This window comes from Vicia villosa, linkage group LG4, assembly GCF_029867415.1.
Source record: "Vicia villosa cultivar HV-30 ecotype Madison, WI linkage group LG4, Vvil1.0, whole genome shotgun sequence".
NCBI lineage: Eukaryota > Viridiplantae > Streptophyta > Magnoliopsida > Fabales > Fabaceae > Vicia > Vicia villosa.
Window position 1 is genome coordinate 75,256,911 of NC_081183.1, and position 26,433 is coordinate 75,283,343.

Consider the following 26,433-nt stretch of genomic DNA (forward strand, 5'->3'; position numbering starts at 1 on the left):
AAAGGCTTCCTGCCCTCTTATAGCAAGGATAGACCCTTTCATTCTGAAAGGCTAAAAAGAGACCTATCATCTGAGTTTAAGGTAATTGCCCCTAATTGCCTTGCCATGCTCTATTTTCTATATTCTTTCTCAAGATTCTTCAAAAACTGGCTACGCTCATTTACGAGCTAAAGTCCATTTTCCATTTTCATCTACATTTTCTGAAAACGAGCAAGCAAAGCAATTAAGAGCCCATGGAAAACCATGGATGCAAAGGGTGCCTTACACCTTCCCTTTGCATAAATTACCCCCCGAACTTAGATTTCTTTAAAAGGTTTTTTTCTGTTTCTTTTTGCCTTTCCGAATATTGTTTGGATAAAATAAAAGTCGGTGGCGACTCTTGCTTACCGCGACATTTCGATATAAAAGTCAGTTCACCGTATTACATAATGCCATGGGCATTTTCTTCTTGGTTCCCACTACGACCGGTTGCGCGACTAGGGGCACGACGGACCCGCTGCCTTGGTTGGGAGGATTCGGAGAAATCATCCCTGACGTTGCGGCGCTGGGTTGTCTTTCGGGGAGGCATGATAAGGGTTCTACAAGAAAATTGAAACAAGAGACCACAAACACAACAAAGAAAAATTCGAAAAATTAAAAATGCACAAAATAAAAATCTAAACCGATAGAAGTGTAGAGGATGGAGAGTAGAGCAACTTTTGTGAAGGCACTATAGTGTTTAAGTGGGTGGTGGATGGTGGTAGAGTGAGGTTTGTGAAGGTGGAGGCTAGGTTTTCATGGAGGAAGAGAGTAAGAAGTGGGAGAATGAATGGAATGAAGAGGAAGATGGTTATAATGCAGATGGGGCCCACATGGGTGGCCCAAAAAATTTTGAAATTTCTGCCCCCGCATAGCCCACACGGTCCGTGTGGCTGCACACGGGCGGCCGTGTGAATTGTCTGCCAATTTGAAAAGGAGGGTGCTGAGGGGCAACACGGGCCGTGTTGCTGCACACGGGCTCCCGTGTTGCTAGTGCTGTAGCTTCACTTTCACTTTTTTTTTTATTTTTCTGCGCTTTGACTCAACACGGGCCGTGTTGCTGCACACGGGCGCCCGTGTTGATGTTCTTCTATGCATCAGAATGGAACAATCTTCGTGCTTTGTTACTCGAGTTGCGCCTACCGGTCCAAACTTTACCACCTACAAAAAAAAACAAAATAGAACAAAGAAGAAAAAAAATGTTAAAGAAAACAAGCGTGGGTTGCCTCCCACGGAGCGCTTCGTTTAACGTCGCATGGCTCGACGGTCTACACCTCATCCGGTGAGACGCAAATGATCGATCACTCCTGCTCCTACTCCAGTATAGTAGGGCTTCAGCCGTTGTCCATTCACCTTGAAAACATCTCCATTGTTAGGATTTTTAATTTCCACCGCACCATGAGGGAATACCGTTTGTACCACAAACGGACCCGACCACCGGGATTTTAATTTCCCAGGAAAAAGTTTAAGCCTGGAGTTGAATAGAAGCACTAACTGGCCTTCCCAGAATACTTTCTGCTTTATTCTCTGATCATGCCGTTTTCGGGTCTGCTCTTTATAGACCTTAGCATTCTCATAGGCTTAATTACGGAATTCTTCTAGCTCATGGAGTTGAAGAATACGTAATTCACCTACTTTTGCCAGATCATAGTTCAAGTATTTGGTAGCCCAAAATGCTTTATGCTCAAGCTCAACAGGGAGATGGCATGCCTTACCATAAACTAGTTGATACAGGGACATACCAATGGGGGTTTTGAATGCTGTTATGTACGCCCATAGTGCGTCTTCAAGTTTCATAGACCAGTCTTTTCTCGAAGCACTAATAGTCTTTTCGAGAATCTGCTTGATTTGCCTGTTCGAAACCTCCACCTGACCACTGGTTTGTGGATGGTAAGCAGTGGCAATCTTATGTTTCACATTGTACTTTTTCAACAGATTCTCCATCAACTTGTTTAAGAAATGGGTGCCTTCATCGCTTATGAGTGCTCTGGGAACCCCAAATCTTGAGAAAATATTGGTTTTGAGAAAGTTTACTACCACCCTCGCATCATTTATGGGTAGAGCGACTGCTTCAACCCACTTGGAGACGTAATCAACAGCTACGAGGATGTAGTTCTTTCCAATAGATGGTGGAATAGGTCCCATGAAATCGATTCCCCACACATCGAACAATTCCACTTCAAGTATACCCTTCTGCGGCATCTGGTTTCTTTTGGAAATATTCCCTGTTCTTTGACACCTATCACATTCTTTCACAATGCTTTGGGCGTCTTTGAATAGTGTAGGCTAATACAACCTAGATTGTAGGACCTTTGCAGCCGTTCTATCACCACTGAAATGTCCTCCATATTCGGAATCATGGCATGCTTTTAGCACATCCCTTTGTTCCTCCTCGGGTACACATCTTCTGATCAAGCCATCGAGTCCTTTCTTGTATAGGAATGGATCATCCCACAAGTAGAACCTGCAATCATGTCAAAACTTTTTCTTTCGGTTAGAGTCAAAATCTCCAGGTACAATACCACCTACCAAATAGTTCGCATAATCGGCGAACCAAGGCACACCGATAACAGCGAGGATATGTTCATCAGCGAACTCTTCCTTTATCGGGTGCGTATCTTCTGTTTCTGCAATAGGTGACATTCGAGACAAGTGGTCAGCCACAGTGTTTTCAGACCCTTTCTTGTCACGAATCTCCACATCAAACTCCTGAAGGAGCAAGATCCATCTTAGGAACCTTGGTTTAGAGTCCTGTTTAGCAAAAAGATACTTCAAGGCAGCATGGTCAGTATAAACAATGACTTTAGAACCCAACAGATATTGCCTGAACTTATCAAAGGCATAAACAATCGCTAGCAACTCCTTCTCAGTAGTTGCATAGTTCATCTGTGCAAGGTTTAGCACGTGACTTGCGTAGTAAATAACATGTAATAACTTTTCTCTACGCTGTCCTAGAACCGCCCCCACTGCAATATCACTGGCATCACACATGATCTCAAAAGGTAGATACCAATCCGGGGCTACAACAATTGGTGCCGACACTAATTTTTGTTTTATAGTATCAAATGCTATGGCACACTTTTCATCGAAAACGAAGGCTTTGTCTTTAACCAACAGTGTAGTTAATGGTTTTGCAATTTTTGAGAAATCTCTTATGAACCTACGGTAAAAACCCGCATGTCCTAAGAAACTTGGGATACCTTTTTCGTTCATGGGAGGAGGCGGTTTTGCTATTACCTCTATCTTCGCTTGGTCAACTTCTATTCCTTTGTAAGAAATTTTGTGACCCAATACAATACCTTCACGTACCATGAAATGGCACTTCTCCCAGTTGAGGATTAAGTTGGTCTGTTGGCATCTTTCTAGAACAAGAGCAAGGTTAGTCAAACAATTATCAAAAGACTTACCAAAAACTGAGAAATCATCCATGAATACTTCCATATGTTTCTCAAGCATATCTGCAAAGATAGATTGCATGCATCTCTGAAATGTGGCTGGGGCATTACATAACCCGAATGGCATTCTTCTGTAGGCGAAAATACCAAAAGGGCATGTAAATGCGGTGTTCTCTTGGTCTTCTGGTGCAACAGCTATCTGATTATACCCCGAATAGCCATCGAGGAAACAATAATAATCATGACCCGCTAACCTCTCCAACATCTAGTCGATGAAAGGTAACGGGAAGTGATCTTTTCTAGTTGGTAGATTCAATCTTCGGTAATCTATACAGACTCTCCACCATGTAACTGTTCTTGTGGGAATCAACTCATTCTTCTCATTCTTGATTACCGTAGTTCCGCCTTTCTTAGGCACCACATGCACTGGACTCACCCATGAGCTGTCAGATATTGGATAGATCGTCCCTGCGTCCAAAAGTTTTACCACCTCCTTTCTAACCACTTCCTTCATTGCCGGATTTGGTCGTCGTTGTGGTTGGACAGCCGGTTTGTGATCATCTTCCATTAAGATTTTGTGCATGCAAAGCGTTGGACTTATTCCTTTCAAGTCTTCAATTGACCACCCAAGAGCACTTTTATGCTTTTTGAGGACTTTGACAAGCTTATCCTCTTGAAGAAATTCAAGGTGAGAACTTATGATAGCCGGGCACTTATTTTCAGTGTCTAAAAAGACATATTTAAGGTTCTCCGATAATTGCTTTAGTTCAGCCCCCTTCTTTGGTTCGTCTTTACTTCCTTCCACTAATGGTTGCCTTAGATCCTCCCATCGGTTGTGGCGAGAATTTTTGACAAATGATGTTTCCATCATGGCTAAAACTTCACTGTCCTTTTCATCAATTATTTCCTCCTCTTTGAAGATTGATAAACTCAGAACTCTTTCCAAAGGTAGCTTCTGTGTTGTCAAAGAATTTTCTTCATCACAAATTTGCTCAATTACCTCAATGTGTTGACTCGTGGCAACATCATCCTTGTACTTCATAGTGTTTCGCACATCAATCTTCAATTCTTCATCATAAACTTTCAAAGTCATTGTACCCTCTTCTATGTCGATCAAGCATCTCCCGGTTTCCAGAAAAGGTCTTCCCAAAATGATTGGTATCTCTTCATCTTCGGGCATCTCTAGAATAACAAAATCTACCGGAAACACGAACTTGTCGATTTTTACCAACACATCTTCTACCACTCCGTAGGGTATTTTAACGGATTGGTCAACAAACTGAAGTGTCATATGAGTATCTTGTACTTTACCTATTACCAATCTTTTGTAAATGGATAAAGGCATAAGACTCACACTTGCCCCTAAATCGATCAAAGCTTTCTTGAAAGATCTATCACCAATTGTGCATGGAATCGTTACCGAACCTCGATCTCTCTTTTTAACTGGGATCTTCATTCCCTGCAAAATAGCACTACAAGTTTCAGTTAGAATAATCGGGTCACTGTCGATTGTTCGCTTCTTTGAAATGATATCCTTCATGAAATTCGCATAGGTAGGCATTTGCTCCAGTGCCTCTAAGAATGGAATATTTAGCTCAAGTTTCTTGAACATCTCTAAAAACTTCTCGAAGTTTTTCTCATGTTGTTCTTTCTTCTTATTCCTTGTGGGGAAAGGAAGTCTAACCGCTGGTTTAGGTGTAGCAACTTTTTCTTTGACTACTCCTTCTTCGCCTGTGACCTCTTTTCTTACTACCTCATTTTCTTTAATCTCCACATCTACTTCAATCAACATATCCTCTTCATCAGAGTTTTTCTCATGTGTTTCCTTCGATTTATTGCTCCTTGTTGTCACAGCGTTCACATGATTATTGTCTCTAGGATTTGTAACCGTGGCACTTGGTAAGGCACCCTGTGGTTGAGTGTTGGTCATTTGTTGTGCAATCTGACTCATTTGAATCTCCAGATTTTTGATTGAAGCTCCTGTGTTCCTAAGAGTGCTCCTTGTTTCCTCTTGGAATTGAGAATTGTGAGCGGCCATCTTTTCAAAAGCAATTTCCCAATCTGCTTTCTTTGGTACCTGTTGTTGACCTTGAGTTTGGAACTGTTGCGGATGGTGCTGGAACTGTTGTTGATATGGAGGTTGTTGTTGTGGAGGTCTGTACTGTTGCGTCTGAGCTGGAACTTGGAATTGGGTTGATCCTTGCTTCTGAAAGTTTCCTTGTTGATCCTTCCATGCAAAGTTAGGATGATTTTTCCATCCTGGATTATATGTATTGGCATATGGATTGTTTTGCCTTAACATATGAATCTGTTCCACCTGTTCTTGTGTTGTCACACAATGCATAGCAAAATGTGGCCCACTACATATTTCACAAACAACGGAGGTAGTTGGCTCAACTTGAGCTACTTTCTGTTCACCAATGTTCATCTTCTTCAATCTTCTCTCTACCTCAGCCGCAATTTGTTCTTCCATTTTAACTACCTGATCAGCAAGCTTCAAATTAATTTTCCTTCTGGTTAGCTCATAGTGCGGTCATATAACTCAATGTGCTCATTGGCGGCGATCGCTTCTATGATTCTCTTGATACCAGTGGCTGTTGAAAAGTTAGTTGAGCCACCGGCGGCAGTGTCGATAAGCTGTTTTGTCTTAAGTCGGAGACCATTTACAAAAGTCTGCATTTGCTCGGTTGGGTCCATGTTATGAGTAGGACAAGCAACCAAACACCTCTTGAACCTTTTGTATGCATCTCCCAGTGATTCCCCTTCTTTCTGCTTGAAGTTCATAATATCATATCTTTTGCGAATAAAGACGGATGCGGGGAAATACTCATTAAGGAAAGTTGTTTCCATCTGTTCCCACGTTGTGATGCTTCCAGCTGGAAGTGAGTAAAACCACTCTTCTGCGTCTTCGGATAAAGTGAATGGGAACATCACGAGTCTCTTGGCTTCTTCAGAATGGCATTCAATCTTCAATGATGTTGTTGTGGTGAGGAATCTTTGTAGATGCTTATTTGCATCTTCATTGATTCTTCCCGTAAATGGCTTGCTCTCCAACTGTCGGATAGTTGAAGGATGTAGTTGGAAGTGTGCCACATTGACCGGTTGGTTTACGATGGTCATTCTTCCAAGCGGGGCATTAGCCCTTCCATAGTCTCCTAAAAGCCTCTCCGGGGGAGGTGGATCAGCTGCCATAGTTTCAGGCTCAGATTCTGACTGTTCGGATGAAATAGATATTCTTTCTTCGTCTTCTGATTCTGAAACTATAGGAGATTCTCCTTTTGAAGCCAGTCTTTTCCGTTTAACTTCTGGGAGTCGTGCTCGCAATAGCCTTTCTGGTTCTACGTCAAAAAGAAGTTCAGCTGAGGCCTTACCTCGCATACAAGATTAGAAGTCGATTAGTTTGAAGTGAATAAAAAATAAAACTAAACAAATATAAATTCAGCAAAAATAAAATTTTAATTGGAGAGCAATAAAATTTTAACTGACTAGTTAACAACTTATATTTTGGCAATCCCCGACAACGGCGCCAAAAACTTGATCGGAAAAATAGCAAGTGAACTATTTTTACCGATGTAGTAATAATGGGTTTTACCCCAAGTATCGATCACGAGGATTACGTAGGAAATACAAGCGATTGGACTCAATCAATTAAACAAAAGTTCATAAGAGTGTTGTTTCAAATAAGTAACAAAAGAGATTAAACTACTAAGAAATAAAGGAAATTAAAACTGAACTTTTGAATATGAGAAAATAATGCTAAGGTAGGGTGTGTGATTCTCTCTCTAATTCCTCTGGATGAAGATCTCGTTAACCCATTCATATGGTTCAATTATTCATTCTCAAGTATGATTATCCTAAGTCCTTAGTGACAATCTTATTTGATTTAAACTCCGATTACTTAAGTCCTTAGAGAAATCGGACAAAACCAAATCATTAATTTATCAAGAATTTCCGAATAACCAGATTATATCCCTAGTCCTAGGTGATGATCATAAGGTTCAATTGTATACAAACCCTAACAATTGTAGTCCTACGAATTGTTAACCACAGAACAATCCTTATTAATCCGATAAAGAAAGCATTATAAACAGTATACAATTGAATTGAATAATACAAACTTTAAATTAACGAAAGACCAAATCCAGAGTTATTACAGATCGAATCAGGGACACCCCCTAGCATTGGGGGGTTTAGCCTATCATAGTATTCAAAAAGCACAAATGAAAAAGTTTAGACATTACAATCAATTGGGAGAACTAGGATCTTCAATGGTGTCCACTGTTGAATCTCTTCGCCTTCCAAAATCTCCCTTCCGTCTCTTTTCTTCTCTTCAATTCTCTATTACGATCTATCCAAAAGTCTGTTCTCCTTTGCCCTAGGTTGTTCTTATCACTCACTTCCATTCAGGTTGCAACTGAAATACCAAAAATACCCTTATTGGTCCCCTTCAAGTGAGGAAAGTCAAGAAAATAAAATCAGCACACCTCAACAACACGGGCCGTGTTGCTGCACACGGGCGCCCGTGTTGTTCCTCTACTCCTGGGCCAAAAAATCACTTTCCATGCATCTTTCCACACGGACCGTGTGCCTGAACACGGGTGCCCGTGTGAAACCTCTGCCTTGCCTTCAAAATTGCTTTTCCAGCCACTTTTTGACACGGACCGTGTGCATGCACACGGGTGCCCGTGTTGACCTCATCCTTGGCTTTTTCGACTTCTTTTTCCGCTCGTGCGCGCCATAAGTTTCTATCTCTCCCGTGCATCAACCTGGCCAAAAACAAACTAACAACCAACGCATAAAACGACACTTTTATAATACTTAAAACACATTAAAATGCAACAAAGTCACACAACCGAAAAACAAGAAACTTACTTTAAAAACATATGCCAATGCCACTTAGTATTACCAAGATTACGAATTTCGGTCGAAAAAAGGTGCGGAAACTTACTAGAAATGGTGACCGATCAGCTCACTTGTTTGTTTGAATTGTTTGAAAGAGTGTCGTGTGTGAATTGAAAAGATTTGAGTAAGGACTTTAGCTTGTAAATAAGCGTAGCCTTTTTGATTTGATTTGAAAAGGGGTGTGAAAAGCAATTTTGTATTTTTGAATGTTGAGTAATTAATTAAGAACACCTACCCTAAGTTAGTCTTTCTTGTTCCTTAAGTCTTTGATTTGAAAGGGCTATCCATACCATAAGGAGGGTAGGTAGTCCTTTCATTGGATGTGCGGGTCATCGAGGATTATCGTTCGCCACGAGACTGTCCCTACCATAAAGAGGGCAGGTAGTCTCAGGGAAGGATATAATAGTCATTTTTAGGCAACCAGTGAGGATACCTTAGCAATTGGGACAATCATCATTTACCGAGGCAACATCAAGGGACAAGATCATTTTTCTATTAGGAAACTTCGAAGGGACATATGATCTTATAATGATTTATGAATTAGGGGCAACATTTGCTTTAGGTATCCTCGTATTCGAGGGACTTGACTATTTTAGAATTTAAAGGCAACAGGCAACATGCATCATAAAAAGGGTTACCATAAAGGTGTGTGTGTGGCACAATCATGTGGTTAAGTTCAGATATTTATCTTGTAAATAAGTGGTCTAATTCATTTTAACAAGGCTTGCACTCCCTAGGATTACTAACTACGCAGAAAAATAAACAGAATTAAAGATCCTACGCTATTACAATAAACACCTGTAGGGCAGGAAATAAAGGTAAGAAAATAAAATCCTAAATCTATTACAATAAACACCTGCAGATGAATAGAGGCAAAATAATAGAAACTCTAAGCTATTACAAGGCTTTGGGGCAGTTACAATATAGAGGAAGAATTGGACGCGAAAATAAAAGCAGGATAAAATTGAAAGGAGAGCGAAAAGGCAACAAAAAGTTTTTTTAAATACAAGGCTAACAAACCTAAAATTAATTGTTGCTTAAACCTAAAACTAAATTAATTGATCTAAATAAAAAAATTAAATTAAAATTAAATTAATTTAATTAGTATAATCCAAAAAAACTAAATTAGTTTATTTTTATTATTAAGAGAAAAAGAGTTTGATTTTAACTAAAAAGATTTGTAATTTAATTAATTTTTTAAAGAAAAAAAAAGAAAAGAATAAAAACTAATTTTAAAAATAAATATAAAACAATTTAGAAAAACCTGGGGTTTGGATCTGGCATCGCTGATCTGTGAAGGTCTATGGTGTACTGCAGTCTTTGTGTGTGTTAGATTGGAGTAGAGATAAATCTGATGGCTGCTGGTTGAGGGCGCATCCTGGTCACGCGTGAGAGAGGCATACTGGATTCAGAAGCAAACCATAACACATATTTGTGAAAAAATAAATGGTCTTCAGTGGGGTTCAAACCCCTGCCTTTATAGTTGCTAACGCCTTCTCATTGCCAAGTGTGTTGGAATCATTTGCTGATAAAAACATGGAGACCAAACAATAAAGACACAAAAACGTATTAAATGGATATTCAAAAAAACAAAAGTCAAAGTGGGGTCCCTTCGTTTACGAGCATCCAATGAGGAGGAGGGATAAAGCATTTGACCCTTAGACCGTCCAATAAAAAACAGAGAGAGGAACTAGATTTTGACCGGCCACTAAAAACGTTTCACGCGTGAGTCAAGTGTGCCAGTCACTATTCATCATCTTCAACATGGTTTCCTACGGATTCAGCCGTGGATTTACCTGCGATTTTTCTTGCGACTTTCACAGCGAAATTCTGCACATGATAAAAACTAGAAAATACACGTTAACGAAACAATTAAAGCGCCTAGATCCACTAAATGGACTCCCACAGACTCAATGGAGGGGTCGTTTTGGCCTTAAACCTCACGCATCGGTGAAAACACAAGATCAAGAACTCCATGCCCTAACAATGGTGCTCTTCGTTACAGGCTTCAAATCTTCAGTATAATGGTTCTATTCTCTTCCAATCATCATTAGGAGCATATACATGTGGTTAGATCTTATTCAAACACATTAAAATGTGAGATACAAAATTCAAGAATGCTTATAAATATGGTAAACATGGCATGCGAGTTTCTAAGTGAATTCAAGTATGGTTGATGATCCAAACCTTCCTTATATTACCTTAGAGGATGAATGGGACGATTGAAATCTCTTGAAGATGGCTTGAAGAATTGATACGAGTTTGCCTTGTTTCTTGAAATTTCTCCTTGCAAGAACCCTAGATTTTCCTCTCCTATTTTTCGTCCTCCCTTGGCTGCACATGTTAAGTGTATATAAAGGAGCAAGTTAGGGTTCTTTTTGGGCTTGGTCTTTAGGTTATCAAGTGACATGAAATTTGGAAAAGATTTTATACAAAATCTTTCTAAACTTGAATATTTTTTCCTCATAATAGAGCTTGCACGAATTTGGATTCCCTCATGGTGTTAATTGGGCTCTTGAATGATTGAAAGTGGATCCATGCAATTTATTTCATATTTTTTTGTACTTTTACTTAATTTATTTTGAATTTAAATGTACAAAATTCCAAATAAATTAAATATATGGCACAAAATTTTGAAAATGATATTATGGACTCTTTATCAGGTCACAATCATATTTAGAATCCAAAACTTAGGCCCATTTGCTTGAAAGTCAAAGATTGGTCAATTAGGGTTTTGAGTATTTCTTGAAATTTGACCAACTTGTACACCTCATATCTCCTTCAATTTTGATCATATGAAGGTGTTCTAATACTTTTTGGAAATCCCAAGATGTCCTCTATAAGTCACTTTGGAACACTTTTTGTATTTGAGGATTTTATCTTGATAATATGACACTTGACAAAAAACAGCTTTTTGCGAGCTTCTAGACGGACTTGTAATGTTTTGACTTATATCTCTTATGCGAAAGCATTTTTAGCCTTGGCATGTGAGAGACAAAATTGTAGAGAATTTTATTTCCTTCAAACTGAGCTTTGGATGGAGAATTTATGATATTCCATGTGAAAGTTATGGCTGGTCATAGTTCAGTTGACTTTTAGGTCAAAAACCCTAATTTAGAAACTTTGAGTTTTGTTAATTTCTGAACTTTCCTCGATGAATCATGATCAAAACTTGATCAAATGATGAATTATACTTCAAAATAAGGATGTTGACAAAAAATCAGGAATTTTGACTTTACTTTGACCATAATTGACTTTTAGGTCAAACTAGTCAACTGTTGACTATCTGAGCAATTGACTGAGCAATCTTTGGAATTGAAGCTTGAATTTTGGCATGGGGGTAGTTTGAAACCTAATAGGCCATATGAAATCCATCGGAGACCTTTATTCATCAATTTCCTTAAGAGAATGCAAAACCCTAGTTCAGGAGGTCTTTGATTAGGAGAGTGTGCCTTAGGTTAACCCTTGAGCCTTGAATCATTGTATGAGTTTGAAAGTGAAATGAGATGGGCAAATTTTGGGGTATGACACCTGGACTCTGGAGGCTTGCGTCACATGACAGGAAGAAGGTCTATGTTCCAAATCTTGGAACTTAAATCCGGCGAAGACGTCAGATTTGGAGGGAATCAAAAGAAAAAAGATCATTGGATCAGGAACTATTGGTAATGGTAACTCTCCCTCTATAACTAATGTTTTACTTGTTGAAGGATTAGCTCATAATTTTTTATCTATTAGTCAACTAAGTGATAATGGTTATGATATAGTATTTAATCAAAAGTCTTGCAAGGCTGTAAGTCAGAAAGACGGATCAATTCTTTTTACTGGTAAGAGAAAGAATAACATTTATAAGATTGATCTTTCTGATCTTAAATCTCAGAAAGTGGCTTGTCTTCTGCCTGTAAATGACGAGCAATGGGTTTGGCACAAAATATTGGGACACGTTAGCTTGAGGAGATTATCTCAACTTAACAAACTCAACTTAGTAAGAGGACTGCCCAATTTAAAGTTTTACTCAGATGCTCTTTGTGAAGCATGTCAAAAGGGAAAGTTCTCAAAATCCTCTTTCAAATCTAAAAATGTTATTTCTTCCTTAAGACCTTTAGAACTTCTACATATTGATTTATTTGGTCCAGTGAAAACAACATTAATAAGAGGTAAGAAATATGGTTTAGTCATTGTAGATGACTACATCAGATGGACATGGGTAAAATTCTTAAAAACATAAAGATGAAACACATACTTTATTTTTTGACTTCTGTAATCAAATACAAAATGAAAAAGAATCTAAAATCATTAAGGTCAGAAGTGATCATGGAGGAGAATTTGAGAATCATCTCTTTGAGAAGTTCTTCAAAGAAAATGGAATCTCTCATAACTTCTCATGTCCTAGAACACCTCGGCAGAATGGAGTTGTAGAACGTAAAACAGAACATTACAAGAAATGTCTAGGACAATGATCAATGAAGTCAATATGGCTAAGCACTTCTGGGTAGAAGCAGTAAACACTGCATGCTATATTCAAAATAGAGTGTCTATAAGACCTATTCTTGATAAGACCCCTTATGAACTATGGAAGAATATGAAACCTAACATTTCATATTTTCACTCATTTGGTTGTACTTGTTTTATTCTTAACACTAAAGAACATCTGAACAAGTTTGATTCTAAGGCTCAAAAGTGTTTTCTGCTAGGATATTCTGAACGCTCAAAAGGCTACAGAGTATATAATACATAGACATTAATAGTTGAAGAATCAATCAATGTCAGATTTGATGATAAGCTTGGCCATCAAAAGCCAAAGCAGAAATCACATCAACCATGGAGAACATGAGAACTTCTGAAGAAAACTCTCATAAAAGATTTCTAAGACTAACTACATATCATTCAGAAGATGTTATCCTTGGCAAGAAAGATGATCCTATCAGAACTAGAGCATACCTAAGAAATAATGAAAATTCATTATTTGGATTAGTGTCAATGATTGAGCCAACTTCAGTAGATTAAGCACTTTAAGACACAGATTGGATCATTGCTATGCAAGAAGAGGTAAATCAATTCACGAGGAACGATGTATGGGATCTAGTTCCAAGACTTGAAGGATTCAACATTATCGGAACAAAGTGGGTGTTTAGAAACAAAATGATGAGCAAGGAGAAGTCATCAGAAACAAGGCACGACTGGTTGATCAAGGGTATAGTCAGCAAGAAGGTATTGACTATAATGAAACCTTTGCTCCAGTCGCCAGGTTAGAGTCAATTAGACTATTAATTGCTTATGCTGCTCAATGCATTAGTCATTCCAAACGATTTGAGCAGACTCGCTTGTCGTCTCAAAAACAACCCCTACTACCTCTCCTCATCCAAAAAAGTATGGTTCAGATTGATTCTTTCAAATCTCATTCCTAGAGGAAAATTCCATAAAATCCTGTGTGCTAGGGACTGGTTCTTGACCAATCGTCTAGAATCGGGTAAACCGATAAACCTTGTTGCGACTATCTTTGGAGACATTAGAGAGTCTTTAATAGCCTTCAAATGCAGACAAGAATTATTCATTCCCTATGGAAGAGTCCTGTCAGCATGTTTTGAATCTGCAGGAATCGTGAACACACTCTGTACGTCAGAACTTTCGAACAAGAGGGAAACACTGCATGCAGAGCACTGTGACCGTTTCTTCTTTCATGGAGGAAATTATGAACCCATATACTAGGAGTCTTGTATCTTGAGTCTCTATTCTGTCATGTTTTTCTAATCAATGAATATTTCTTCTCTTTATTAATTGTTTATTTCTGGGATAACATGAAAATTTAATGCCTATAATGGTCCAACCTGACTAATCTCATACATTTTCATTTTAGGATTATTTCTTTTTTATTATGACAAAAAGGGGGAGAATTATGTGTGTAAAAGAAAATAATATACATCTCCTAAAATTTTATAAGTAACTTGAACAAAATAAGGTCTACAAATCAAAGATAAAATCTCTTTAACTTGTGCTCCAGAAGTTTCCGTTGTTAAAAGGAATGCAGGAATATATTTTAAACTTCTATGAAGATGCGCGTATACACAACCACATCCATCAATGTTCTGAAAGATCAAGTCAAGAAGAAAATTATTCAGGGAAGTTATCCATCATATTTCTCTCTAAATATTTATTTCAAGGGGAGATTATACATCTCAAGGGGAGATCAATTTTCTTATACAAAATTTTCTTTAGAACATAAATGTTTTGTCATCATCAAACAGAGGGAGATTGTTAGAACATAGTTTGGTTGTAATCATATTTTAGTGCTTTGATGATAACAAGCAAACAAATTTTGTATAAAGCAAACATGGTACTCTAATCATATGGTTCTAATTTCAAAAGATGTACCAGTTCCAGCAATCAGAACTTGGCACTTATTAGAAGTTAGAGAAACACAACGCAAGTCATAAAGGAACTTCTGATACCGCACGCTGCAAACATATCTACAATAGAAGTTGAAGAACAAGGCTGAACAAAATATTATAAGAAATGATTCAAATTAACACCGCTGAAAGCAACTTCTGATACACCAGAACACCGTAAACACATTCACAACAGAAGTTGAAGAACAAAGACTGCACATAAGATTCTGCAGATTGATTCAAATTAAACCGTTGAAGACACAATCATTAGCAAAACGACTGCAACACTCCAAAAGCGTAATTCCCAAGGTTGATTAAAGAAGCTATCCACATGAAAATCCTTAGAGACAGCAAAAGCAAAGACAACACACAAACCATTTAATGCTGAATACAAGCCTTGGAGATAACGGTCAAAAATTCTGAAGCTATATATACTCATGATCGTTTGAAGGAAAATACAACGAGCGAAATAGAAGAAAACAAGAAAGAACACACTAGAACGCTGCAACTCTGATAAATCATCAAGTGTGAAGAAAAACTCTCTGAAGCTAAATTTTCTTATTCACATTCCGAGTTCATTATTTTGTACTTAATCTTAGTGAAATATCACAATTATGATTACAACTTTCTAGAAGAAAAACAATACACTGTCAACAGAAGTTACGTGGTAACTGAGTCCTTGAGAGACCAGTTGGGTCAAAAGTCTCAAGAAGTCTAGGACTAGTTGAGTCTTAGAATATTGGTTAGTCACAAACAGTTGGTTTATACGAGATTATTAGTCACGAGCAGTTTAACTCGTGCATTGTATTATGAGTCACAGCAGTTGGTCGTGCAAGTGTAATCAGGTTCTGATTATAGTGGATTAAGACCTCTGTTGAGAGAGGAAAATCACCTTGTTGAGGGTAGACTGGAGGTAGCCTTATTGAGAAGGTGAACCAGGATAAAAATAACTGTGTTCTAACTATCTTTCCTTCATAAAATTTTAAAACCCACTTATTCAACCCCCCTTCTAAGTGTTTTCTCAACCTTCATTGAGTACAATGGATGTGAGGGGTGCTAATACCTTCCCCTTGCATAACCGACTCCCGAACCCTAATTTGGTTGCGATGACCATCTTATCCATTTCACCTTTCTTTTCGTGGGTTTTATCGATGTTTTCCCTTTCCTATTGGAATAAATAAAATTTGGCGACGACTCTGTTGTATTTCGAGTGTGTGAACACGTCGAGTATTTTTTACCGCTACACTGCTGAATCCGACCACCATAGTTTGGTGAGTTGAGTTTTATAGTTGTTCATATTTTAATTTTTTTAGATGAAGCAATTTTATGCCCTTTTATACCATAGTCTCATCCATAATATAGAGCAATGTCATATGTATCTAAATATATACCATAGTCTCTATATTTATATATAATATTTACTTTAAAAACACGATTAATTTCATATAAGTCTTAGCTTTATGTGAAATAATTTTTTGAGTACATCTCCTTAATTGTAACCACAACAAGTGCATCTTGCAAGAGAAGGGATGCTTTGACCGAGGGCTAACACTGAGATATTTTGAATAGACTTGAGAGTGGTGAGATATCTCAAGAAAAGAACTTGCACCAATCATCTAGTCTCGCTAGACCCGATGATACTAGATGAGTTTCACATTATACTACCTTGATTCGTTTGTATCAGATGTGGTCCTCAGTGTTAGAGGTGCTTAGTATTGTTGATGAAGATGGACATGGACCATCTCAAGTGGAGATTTTGATAGAAAAAATGGAGAGCTTTAAATTTGCTTTCATTTTGAAGCTTATGTTAAAGTTGTTTGGTATCACAAATGAACTTTCAAAAATCTTGCAAAGAAAATATCTTAATATTGTGCTTTCTATGGAATTAGTTTATGATGTTAAAGTTCGGTTGGCTACATTGAGAGAGAGAGAGTAGTTGGGATGATTTATTTATTGATGTCCAAGAATTTTGTATTGCTCAAAGTATTCCGGTGCCAAATATGGATGAAGAAATACCAGTTCGAGGTCGTTCAAGAAGAGAATGGATGACTGTCACTAATCTTCACCATTACCATGCAGAGATTTTTTATGTTGCTATTGACAAAATATGCGTGGAAATGGATCGTCGGTTTAGTGAAGAAAGTAACATTGTGTTGGATTGCTTCTCATGTCTTGACCCCAAGAACTCTTTTTCAAAGTTTGATGTTGATAAGCTTGCTCGTCTTGCTAATATTATTCATGCAGATTTTTCTGATGATGACCCTGAAACAATAAGGGAGCAACTTAAGACTTATGCACATCAAGTGAAAAGGCATGTTTCTTTTACTTCTTGTGAAAATGTTCAAAGTTTGGCTATAAAGATGGTTCAGATTGAGAAACATTTGATATTTCCACTGGTCTACATATTCATTGAGTTGACTTTGATATTGTCGGTGTCGACAACATCCGTTGAAAGAGCTTTTTCAGCAATGAAACTATCAAGTCTAATTTGCGCAACAAGATCAACGATGTGTGGTTCAATAACTTGATGATATGTTACACTGAGCGGAAGATATTCAAGTCACTTAAAGATGTTGATATTATTCGAACATTCACCACAAATAGGTCTCGGAGAGAGCATTGACCTCCTAATTTTATTTAGCACAGTAATCGCAGGTTAAGTTTCATCTCTCTTATGTAGCACACTTTATGACTATTTATATATTATGTCACATGTAATTTGCGGTTAAATTTTTTGTCTAAAATTAATATACAAAATAAAATTAGAGAAAAGTGGAATAAAATAGAGAAAAGTGGAATAAAATATAAAATAGTAACATAAATTATTATAAAAACATTATAATGAAACAAAAATACAGTGGAAGATGAGATATTATAGAAGATGAAAAAGAAAGAACAGAAAAGAATTTTTGTTATAAAAATTGAGTTTTAGAGTGAGATGTATTTGATTTGCATGTAATGTAAATTAGCCTAATATTGTTGGTTGACGAAAATATAATTAGAAATTAATAGATATGCAAGGACGGTGTAAAACAGTTTTACACCGTCGGTGAATCGTGAGCGTTAAATGCGTATTGAAATTTAACTTTAATTTTAATTATTTATAAAATAATATTTGTGAATGGTTGTGATACACTGACTGTGTAAAGAATTTTACACTTATATTTAAACTTAAATCTAAGTTGAATTCACTTTTAATAATAATGAATTTTGAGAAAAAAGGATATGCACTTTTAATAATAATGAATTTTGAGAAAAAAGGATATGCACTTATAGTGTAAAATACTTTTATACTGTCAACAAATCACAACCATATATCCAATTAAAATATAATTTTAATTCAAAAAAAACTAATATGACATGGCTACTATAAAAATTTTAATTGATTGGATATATAAATTTATTTTACATCGTTATACCTTTAAACTCATGGATTTTATCCAAAAATTAAATAAATTAATAAATGAAAGTCAATTCTCGTGTCCTATTTGAACAAAAAAACACAGTACTAATACGAAAAAGAAAGTAGAAAAATTAGAGTTTTGAGAAATGGGTACTTCAGCAAAAACCAGCGGAGAAGAGAAAGAAAACGACGTGAATATGGCGACCGCGCCTTCTTCACCTCGACTCACCGCTCCCTCTGCCACTGAATCCACAAACTCCACCCCTCACGTCTCCTTGAACCCGGTGACTCACTTTACCTTTATCTCGTCTCTTCCTTCTTCTTCTCTCCTATTTTTGCTAATTATTTGTAGGGTTTTGAAAGGTGGAGGATGATGCTATCAAAAATGGGGGTTTGTTGCATACCGATGAAGTAAAACCTGACAATGATGATGGACTTGAGTAAGATCCTATTTTTTTTAATTTTTAAATTTAAAATTTTCGTTTTTTTTGTTTGTGTGAATTTTTTGGTGATCTTGAATTTTTATGCTGTTAGAGAAACGAGTGTTTATAATTTGGAGTTCTACAAAGACTTGAGTAAATTCTAACTCTAAGTTGTTAATATCTGATAACGGGGGATTAGTGGGATGACCGTTAGTTGTTAGTTGTGTAGAGACATTCGACCGCTGGGGCGTGGGTTTGAACCAATGACATCCTATTTATTAACCTTTTAAGGGGTGAAATTCCCGCCATTAGACACTAGACCAAAACAATTTACATGATAAACATAAATTTCAATGACATGCATAGATACTTAAAAATAGAAAAACCAAGATTTGAAGAAACAATTAATAGATATAATAAATTATCGTGTTCCATTAATATGAGTTTTCATCAAAATCAAATTATAAATTATTTGAAATGACTAAAATCAAGTTCTCAAAGTAAAGAAAATGAAATTTCTATATATTGTTTGCGTTTGCCTCATCTTCATTTCTAAGTTCCACCATATTAATATTATCTTATTCGTTACTTGATTCAAACTCTTGTTCTGCCATATCCAACTCCTCATCTCTATTAGGTACAGCTGTAGCAAGTTTAGATTGGTGTCTAGTAACTCTTGTGGTTCATTAACACTAGCTGCATTAAGTGTTCTCAAATATCTGCAATTGCGGCGCTATGGCATATATACGTGGCAGTTTTTGGGCTCGCCGCAATGGTAAATATCGTCCGACATTGTGGGTTTTTCTGCTATAACGGCGCCGCAATGGTAAATATCGTCCAACATTGTGGGTTTTTCTGCTATAACGACGGCGCCGCAATGGTAAATATCAGCCGACATTGTGGGGTTTTTCGCTATAACGGCGCCGCCAAGCGGATGGTATGGCGGGATTTTGGCTCACCACCATGGACAACACCCGCTGCATTACCAACAATTTCTCAAGTCAAGCCCTCTTCTCCCAAAAGCAAATCGTCTTCCAATATTTCATTTTCATCCTCAATGCAAAAGAGTTCAATACTAACCTAAATGATGAAACGGTGTAACTGAAGAAATATAACACGCAGGGTTATATATTTGGTCACTAAAAGGGTGGGAAAGACCAATATATCCTTAAAAAATTAAAACTTATGTTTTAAAATATTAAGGTATATGTTTTTCCCCCCAAATTAAGAATTGCGGTCAAGATATTGCCATGGCGCTGCTATTGTGCTGCTACCAAACCATCATTTGCGGTTGCTATAACCGCTACCGGCAATAGCGCTTCATAGACCAATAGCTTAGGCAGTGAGGGGCCACGCCGCGACACTATGGCGCGCTATTGACAACCTACTCTAACCAGGATTGTTTCAATTTGGATTCAAACTCAGTGCTCGGACTTGACTTTTCTATGTTATTATTGTCTTGAAAGGACAATATTCTTTTTTCTTTGCAATAAAATATGGATGAGCCCCTCTCGTAATCTGGAATCCAACCAGGAAGTTTGTAAAGTTTGACCAAGAATTATTTCATAAGGATTGGAATTCAGGTTCTCCTAGATTTGAAATGACAACATTAAAAAACCCTGCAGGTTTCTTTTATTAAATCAATTAATTTGCCAGTAATGATTAAGAAGGATAATGGGTATGCCTTCAATCACACACCGAGTGGATCTTTCTCTTTTAGGTAAATTTTAACTCAAAAGTGATTTGATATTAATATATTGTTTAGTTGGCTGTTTGAAAAAACAGTAAGAATGCTGTTTGTTAAGTTCAAACCCGCTCGGGCCGAGAAGTGCCCCGCTCCCGCTACCCGCTAAACATCAAATAGCGAATAGCGCCACTATCGGCCACTATCGATAACTCTGCTTACATGTACACAATTACATGTAAATTTGTTTCTCACCGCTTTTTGGTCCTCCTCGACGTTTTCCCACCCAAATTTATCCCCAAGTAGAATTTGTCTTTCTTCTCATTAGCTTTTTTATATTAATGCTAGGTTTTTCAAATTATTTTTCTTCAATTAGTTTCTCCTCATATTCCTTTATGGTTTTATCACTTAACTACAAAAAGGAAGAAGCCAAACTTGCAGAATTCCTCCCTGCTAGAAAAGTCATTTTTATACTTTTAAATTCTCTGCTGTTTTTCATATCAGAATTGTATAACCGATCAGTGGCTAAACTAAACGCTTTCTGGAGTTGAAAGTGAGTAAAATGTATTCCTTCAATATTGAAAGCAGTCAATAGTGGCGTTATAGTTGGATAGCAAAGCGGAGTGGAGGCCGGCCGCTATGGGAAGAACCTTAGCGGTATAGGGTAAATGGAGGGATAGTGGAGCGGAGCAGTTCTCGGCCCAGGACGGTTTTTACCCGCTATCCTCTTTCCCTATGAAAAACTGAAATTATCCCTTAATATTCAATACTTAAGTTTTAATTATGGGATGTAATGTTATGATTAAGACTTGTTAAGTTGATTAAGAGTTCCGATTAAAACTTGTTGGCTTTTGAGTGTTTTTTATTAAATTTTGTCCTTTGATTCATGAAATTTTTTTTATAGGTTTTGAGCCATTTGTTTGATTTTACATTCAATATATCTTGATAATTATCATTTGTAATTTGTATTAAAAATGGTCAAATAGAGGTCATACCGCTATTAGCCATCCCACTTTTGAGGCTTGACGCTACGCGCTGCTATCCGATATTGACTATTCTGATACATGATTTTAAAAAGGGAAATCTGGTGCTATAAAAGAGGGCAATCTGGTATTGACTAATTATTTGTTTGGAGACAGTAATTGCAAATGTTAATTTCTTTATTATTTGTTCTAATTCTTCGTTCCCTTTATTTTTATGGCATAAAAAATATGTGCCTTGTATTTTAAAAGATGCAATTTTTTTTAATTTTTAATGGAAAGTATTCTATGCTGCAAGTTATTTCTCCAGATTAAGAGGATTTACCATTTCATTCTTTTTACAGTCACCTGGACAGCAAGCAGTGCATTGAAAGGTTTAGGAATTATGAGAATGAATTCACTCATCGTTTATTGGCCAAATACTTCTCGGGCAATAACCTTAATGGAGGTAAACAACAATTGCCATGTAATTAACCTATATATTAGTTATAATTCTGCAGCGTAAACTCTACTGCAACTTCTCTTGTGCTTATTTTAATGATTCGTATTCAAGTAAAGGGTTCATGTTTCCAAAATGTCAGAATGAATATAAAGTGGTGAATGAATATAAGTGTTAATGTTTTCTATGCAGGCAACAGTTTTTATGAGGAAATAACTATAGGCGATGAAGTTATAATAAAGGCAAGCAGGTAAGTGTCTGCAATGAACTATTTTGCATTTTTAGAAAGATAGGGGCAGACCAAGAAAAAAATATTAACATTGTGAAATTAATTCATCTTTGGACATGCTTGTGTAGGGTACCTTGTTTCCAGATATATGCTGATTCTGTCGTCGGTTTTGAAGAGCAATGCAGCAACGAGTCGTCTTCACCTGCAGAAACACAAGATATCACCCCTATTGGGACACCCAAGGTGAAGGAGGGCTGAAGTAATTTGCATGGAGAAGGATCAATGCATATGTTATCTTAAAGCAGTTTAACATAGATGGAAGCATTAGAACAAGAGTCTTGAAACTTAAAAGGATGGTTATGACATCAAACTATCAATTCCTTAGACTAAAAGATTTCCTGGTCGTGATCATTATTATCTGTGTAAAGAAGGGCTTTTAAGTTATATTCACCATAAAGTAAAAAAATATCAATTGTTTTATTTTGTAGTCGTTGTTCATTTTCAAGTTCACCATAATTGTGTTTTTATGGTTCCATTTCAAAATTTTAATGTAATGTAGGTCAAGCAAGTCTAAATTACTTATCATTATGGACCTCAGGAACAATACTAATGACCTCATAGAACAGTAAGCGATTTTACAAGTGAATGTTATAGTTTGTTACTTTTGTTGTTTTCATTGTACGACAAATTTTTTTGTTTAAATTTTTTATAGGTTAAACTATAGTTTTGGTTCCCTGTTTTGGTATTCTCACGGTTTTGGTCCCTCTATTTTTTTTTAAACAGTTTTGCTCTCCCATTCCAATTTTGTTCATGAACAGTGCATGATCCGTACATGAACAGTACATGACCGTACATGAACAGTTGGATCAAAATTGGGATGAGGGATCAAAACTGTTTAAAATGAAAATGGGGGACTAAAACCGTGAAAATATCAAAACAAATAGGGGACCAAAACTGTAATTTAGCCTTTTTTATAATTTTTTTCTTGATTAAATATTTTGGGTCTGATGTAACACCCTTCATTATCCTATCATAAATTAGTATATGAATTAAAATATTACTTGACCTTTTATAAATTATTGTCCCACTATAGTTTATTAATAACATGTTTTGCTTATAAATCAATTGTTTTGATTAGAAACATAATGAGGGAGTTGAGAGTGAATTTAAGGGTGTAAATTCAATTATTTATGTCAGACCAATCCAACAAAACGAATGGAAAGCCCCCAAAGAAAAAGAAATCGACATGTCACCTTTTTTTTTTTTTTAATTTTTTTTTATATCTGGTACTCCATATTTTTTTAATTCAATTTTATCTTGTTGAAATACAAAGAATTTCTGGTATGCACTTTCAAATTTCCGATACAACATATTGGAAATTTCAAATTTATGGTATCGCAGTTTTTTGTTTTTTTCTTTTTTTCTTTTTATAAAAAATATCAGAAATTTCAGTTATAAAAAAATTTTCGGTACATCATACCGAAAATTTTAGTTGATTTGAAATTTCCGGTATACCGGAAATTTTAAATTTATAGTATCACAGTTTTTTTCTTACAAAAAAATACTGGAAATTTCGAAAAATTCAATATTTTTTTTGAAATTTCCGATAAAAACTCATGAAATTTTTTAAAAATTAGGTATTTTTTCGAAATTTCCGATTGAAACAATATTTTTTAAAAATTAGTAACTTTAGACAAAGATAATATGGTAAAAGCATAACTTTGGAAGTGACATGTTTAATTTTAAGGATGATGATTTGTGAATTATAAACTCTTATATGGATACTAATAATAACAAATAACTAAATTGACAACTAATCAATGAATATAAACAACCTAATAATACATAACATAATTACAAGAACCCTCCGGTGGAAGCAGGAGATTTTCCTATGTTGAGATTAGTTCGAAAATTATCAAAAAGTATTTGTGGGAGTCCTATAGTAAATATGTTAGCAATCTGATGACGAGACTGAACGTCGAGAACTCAAGTTTGGTCGCAAGCCACCATCTCGTAAAGAAAATGAATATTCATTTCAAAGTGCTTCGTGAACTAATGTTGAACGAAGTTGTTAGAGAGTTAGATAGAAGTGACATTGTCGTAATAAATCAATGTTGCTTTAGGGATTAGAAAATGAAATTTCATAAGGAGATTCTAAATCTAGCATGATTTGGCGACGACGTTGGGTACCTCTCTATATTCAGCTTCTATACTAGAGCTAGTGAAGGTAAGTTGTCTATTGGATGACAATGAGATAAGATTACCACCAAAGAAAACACAATAATCAGAGATAGAGCACTTTATGTCAGGATATTTGTAACATTCTAGAATTTTATCCAAAATATTACTTAACAATTTGTTTATTTTAAAAAAAATTGAAGTGTATTTTTTTTTAATAAAATGGAAGTTATAAAAATAACTAGAGAAAATAAAATTAATTAAAATTGAGTAATAGCTCGAAAACTTTTAGCATAATAAAAATCCATATTCGAATTTCTAAACAGAATTTAAGTGCTAAAAATAAAAAGGTACCTCAACTGTTTACTTATTACATAAAGTATTAAATTTGAAAATATCCCGTTTGATTCATACGCTTCAAACAACATATTCAATCCTGTGTTTTATTTGTTTGAGTACCTAAAATATTAATAGTGAAGGGTAAATTTCCTAATCCACATTGAATCATATTTATCATGATAAAAATGTCATAAAACAATAATAAAACACTTCATAAGCCAAATATAATTATTAGTTTTTTATTAAGGATAACTTTTGCTTATAAAATATGAAACGTAAAGTCATCATAACTACTTTTATATGAGACACAAATGATCCGGATCCATATCTAAGCAATCATGAACCTCCATTGATGGAGAAACAAAGAAGAAGAAGATGAACAATAGAAACTGATTGCATTGATTAGATTGAAAAGTTAGTTACAAGTTGTTCATATAGTAACTACAATACAGTTACACAAACCTAACTAACTAACTTGAGACAATCATTGAGTGTAACAAAGTCCATGCAATCATAGTGTTCATGCAGCTGACGTGTGCACCACCTCTTCTTCTATATGCTTTATACCCCCCACAAGCTTGGAAAGGCACTAAAAAAAGGGACGAGGACCAAGGGCTTTTGTGAATACATCAGCAGCTTGAGCTTGAGAAGGCACTGGAAGTAACCACATCACACCTGCTTGAAGTTTCTCACGCACCAAATGACAATCAATGTCCAAATGCTTTGTTCTTTCATGAAACATAGGATTGGCAGAAATATGGAGAGCACTCTGGTTGTCACAATACAACACAGGAAGCCTCGAGGGATGTTGTTTGAGATCATGAAGAAGGAAACACATCCATTGGAGCTCGCTTGTAGCAGCGGCCAAAGCTCTATATTCAGCCTCTGTAGAAGAACAACTCACAGTTTCTTGCTTCTTTGATTTCAAGGACACCAAGGATTGACCAATGAAGAAGAAATAGCCATAGATAGATCTCCTTGTGTCAATACATCCTCCCCAATCTGCATCACTAAACCAAAGAATCTGAAGATCAGAAGACTTGGAGAAGAAGATACCACGAGCAGGAGAACATTTGAGATATCTCAGGACACTAAGAGCTGATTTATAATGCAACTCAGTAGGAGCACTCATGAATTGACTTAATTGCTGTGTAGCAAAAGCAATATCAGGACGTGTGGTTGTGAGATACAATAAGCGACCCACCAATCTTCTATATGCCGTAACATCAGAAAATGGTAAACCATTGTCTTGATGAAGACGAATAGAAGCATCAAGAGGTGTAGAAGCAGGCTTACATCCTGTCAAACCAGCATCTTGAAGTAATTCAAGACAATACTTACGTTGACATAAGGTGATACCCTTAGGAGAACGAGCTACCTCAAGCCCTAAGAAGAACTTGAGTTCACCAAGATCCTTAATACGAAAAGATTGATGTAATTCCCTCTTCAAATCAGCAAAGATTTTGAGAGAGTTCCAGCCAGGATGATATCATCCACATAAACCAAAATGGCTGTGAATGAAGTAGAATCGGATTTGGTGAAGAGAGTGTGATCAACATGAGCATGAGAGAAGTCTTGTGCCTTAAGAAATGTGGTGAGTTTCTCAAACCATTGACGACTAGCTTGTTTTAAACCATAAACAGATTTAACAAGCTTACATACAAGATTAGGTGCTGGAGCTGAGACACCTTGAGGGATCTTCATGTAGACAGCTTCATGTAAGTCTCCATGAAGAAACACATTGTTTATGTCCAATTGGTGTAATTACCAACCATGGATAGGTGCTAATTCAAGGAGAACACGAACATTAGAAAGCTTAGCTACTGGTGATAAAGTTTCAAAGTAATCCAACCCTTCAGTTTAAGTGAAACCTTGGGCTATAAGATGAGCTTTGAACCTTTCAATAGAGCCATCAGCATGTCTCTTTATTTTGTACACCCATTTACTTCCTATAAGATAAGACTTAGGATGTAAGGTAACAAAATCCCATGTGTGATTTCTATTGAGAGCATCAACTTCAGTCTGCATGGCTTTAACCCATCGAGCATCTTTAGAAGCAGC

At 36.3% G+C, this 26,433-nt stretch overlaps 1 protein-coding gene across 1 annotated transcript; it reads left to right on the forward strand.

The window, feature by feature from the left end:
• Positions 1-18,211: 18,211 nt before the first annotated feature.
• LOC131594909 (uncharacterized) lies at positions 18,212-22,516 on the forward strand. The gene is made up of 5 exons (XM_058867106.1): positions 18,212-18,385; positions 18,465-18,541; positions 21,532-21,635; positions 21,819-21,876; positions 21,984-22,516. Exons 1-5 carry the CDS (start codon positions 18,248-18,250, stop codon positions 22,111-22,113), a joined length of 507 nt encoding a protein of 168 aa, XP_058723089.1. The 5' UTR covers positions 18,212-18,247; the 3' UTR covers positions 22,114-22,516.
• The last annotated feature ends 3,917 nt before the right edge of the window (positions 22,517-26,433 follow it).

Bases quoted from the DNA above. Each gene is read 5' to 3' on its own strand.
- LOC131594909 (XM_058867106.1), top strand. From the start codon at position 18,248: ATGGGTACTTCAGCAAAAACCAGCGGAGAAGAGAAAGAAAACGACGTG. The intron at 18,386-18,464 runs GTGACTCACTTT...GGGTTTTGAAAG, and splicing joins CTCACGTCTCCTTGAACCCG to GTGGAGGATGATGCTATCAA. The intron at 21,877-21,983 runs GTAAGTGTCTGC...ATGCTTGTGTAG, and splicing joins GTTATAATAAAGGCAAGCAG to GGTACCTTGTTTCCAGATAT.